This window comes from Penaeus chinensis, chromosome 30 (genome assembly GCF_019202785.1).
Source record: "Penaeus chinensis breed Huanghai No. 1 chromosome 30, ASM1920278v2, whole genome shotgun sequence".
Lineage (NCBI taxonomy): Eukaryota > Metazoa > Arthropoda > Malacostraca > Decapoda > Penaeidae > Penaeus > Penaeus chinensis.
In genome coordinates, this window is record NC_061848.1 from 18,481,076 (window position 1) to 18,483,575 (window position 2,500).

Here is a 2,500-nt window from a genome sequence, read left to right on the forward strand (position 1 = left end):
GGGGAAATAAAACGACGAATTAGGTTGCAGCGCCTTCCGTAAATACAATAGCATATTAAGAGGCTCTTTACCACTATGTTTAAAAAGAAGCCTTTAACCAATGCGTCCTCCCAATCATGGCATTAGGGTCAGAAACATGGACTTCGGCCAAACTAGTTGAGAAGAAACTGGCAAGTGCCCAGAGAGGAATGGGAAGATTGGTGCTGAGAATTAGCCTGAGAGACAGGATGAGGGCTTCATGGATCAGGGAGCAGATCAAAGTGGGAGATATACTGAAGAACTTTAAAAAGAAGAAATGGGAACGGACAGGTCAAATATGTCGGAGTTAAGACGACAGATAGACAAATAAAGTAACAGACTGGGATTTAACAAACACAAGGAGGTCAAGAGCCAAACCATGAATTTCGGAGGCCAAGATGAGAAACAGAGAACACAAGACAAAAAAGGGAAAAGGTTGGGAGAGGCTTACGTCCTGGAGTGGAATGACACAGGCTAATAGTGGTGATTATATATATATATATATATATATATATATATATGTGTGTGTGTGTGTGTGTGTGTGTGTGTGTGTGTGTGTGTGTGTGTGTGTGTGTGTGTTTGTGTGTGTGTGTGTGTGTGTGTGTGTGTGTGTGTGTGTGTGTGTGTGAACACACATGTGTGTGTGTGTGCGTGCGTGCGTGTGTTTTTCCTCATATATTTTACCCGACGAGATGTTCTACTAAGTGAGCAAATGGAAAAGTGTCATGAAAAGCTTCCTGAAACAGATTCGCCAAATATGGTAGGCCATGTCATGACAGTGACCAATGGCCGTGGATTGGAAAATGCCACGGAGCTACGGTGTCTTTTCTTGTGGGAATAGAAAAAGGATATTACTCGACTCATCTCGGACCTCATTATCTGTAATATCATGTTTGTCATTTCCAAAAGTCAATTTTTCGGCAGTACTTTTTTTTTTGCGGTATATTAGGAAGTTCACAAGTAAACTGAAATTTTGTAAGTAACGGACATTTCGTTGATCACAGCTAATATGGCTTTGCTTTTATCAGTTTTCTGTTTTGTATAGACTGAAAGCATATCGACTACGAATCATTGTTTATTTACAGAGGTCATTTACTTTGTAATATGAAATAAATTTGTATTTGACAATATCACTGGTTATACATAAAGGTCATACTTGATGGTTCATAGGTCAACAGGGGAATGGTTAACCTGAGCCTTTGACACGATGATAAGGAAGAGTCAGTATTGATATGCTATAACACGGAAATACTTGAAGCAAAGTACTAACCATATGATACTAAAAAAACACACATATATGCGCGCACGCGCACGAGCGTGTGTATATATGTATATATATATATATTTGTGTAAGCATATATATATATACAAATATATATACATACATATATGTATATAAATAAATAAATATATATTTATATAAATTAATAATAAAAAACTGCTAATCGCCATTTAGATGCCTGTGCTAAATTACTTATATTCTAGCTGTGATTATATTGGCATTTGTTCATTCTATAATGTCCAGGTAAACCTGTTTGCGTGCATTCGGGGAAAATGTGGTGGCGTGTGTATATATATTATGCATTTATAGTTTAGTCAATGTATGTGCGTTGAGATGGATAGGTTACGTGCGCTATTCTTAATATTTTCAACATCATGTATGTTCTTGCTAGTGTGATTTTGAATGTTGAAAAAATTCAGTACATTTTGGTAAATGCCTCTCGTGCAAGAAGTATGTATGAATGAATCTTGTTATTCGAGAAAATACATATCAAGCTGGCTGTAACCCACTATTGATTTGCGGCCAAAATCTCATTTAAATTATCAAATTCATTACTTACATAAATAAAAAAATCACATGAAGGCCTTTATGATCTTCAAATTTTATATTGATCTTAATATTATTTACGCTCTCCAGAAGGGAACCAAACACCAAGTCAGTAATAGCAAAACAATCAGACTGAGCCAAACATTTTTCAGTTAAATGACGTTATCTTAGCACAAAAGTACTGTGGATATTAAATATAGGCTGCCAGAGGCAAAATATACATTATGATTAAGTTATTTTCTATGAAAAACCAAAAAAAGGATGGCACTGACGCCCCTAAACAAGGAACACAGAAGAGAGCTTCTGCAGCCCAGCTAAGAATCACGAAAGGTAAACAAATTAAATTGCTATACCTACCTGTATCGTAATTTGTATTTAGAGTAATACTGTCTGAACACATCTGTTTATCTATATATTTAGTGTTATAATTAAATTGATATGTATCTCTGTCTGTCTGTCTCTTTGGACATGCAAACATACCTACTGTACTATATTTGTATTCATCATTATAGTGATGGAAAATCAAGGTCTAAGTCTGTAATGTACACACGCATACTACACACACACACACACACACATATATATATATATATATATATATATATATATATATGTATATGTATATGTATATGTATATGTATATATATGATTTTA

The 2,500-nt window shown here is 35.0% G+C and overlaps 1 protein-coding gene across 1 annotated transcript in view; it reads left to right on the forward strand.

The window, feature by feature from the left end:
- The first annotated feature begins 1,943 nt into the window (after positions 1-1,943).
- The window catches only part of LOC125041378 (NEDD8-conjugating enzyme Ubc12-like), a 13,461-nt gene continuing 12,904 nt past the window's right edge, over positions 1,944-2,500 (forward strand). The window contains exon 1 of the mRNA XM_047636272.1: positions 1,944-2,176. Coding sequence (XP_047492228.1) covers positions 2,071-2,176 — 106 coding nt within the window. The 5' untranslated portion in view covers positions 1,944-2,070. The remainder of the gene's footprint in view (positions 2,177-2,500) is intronic.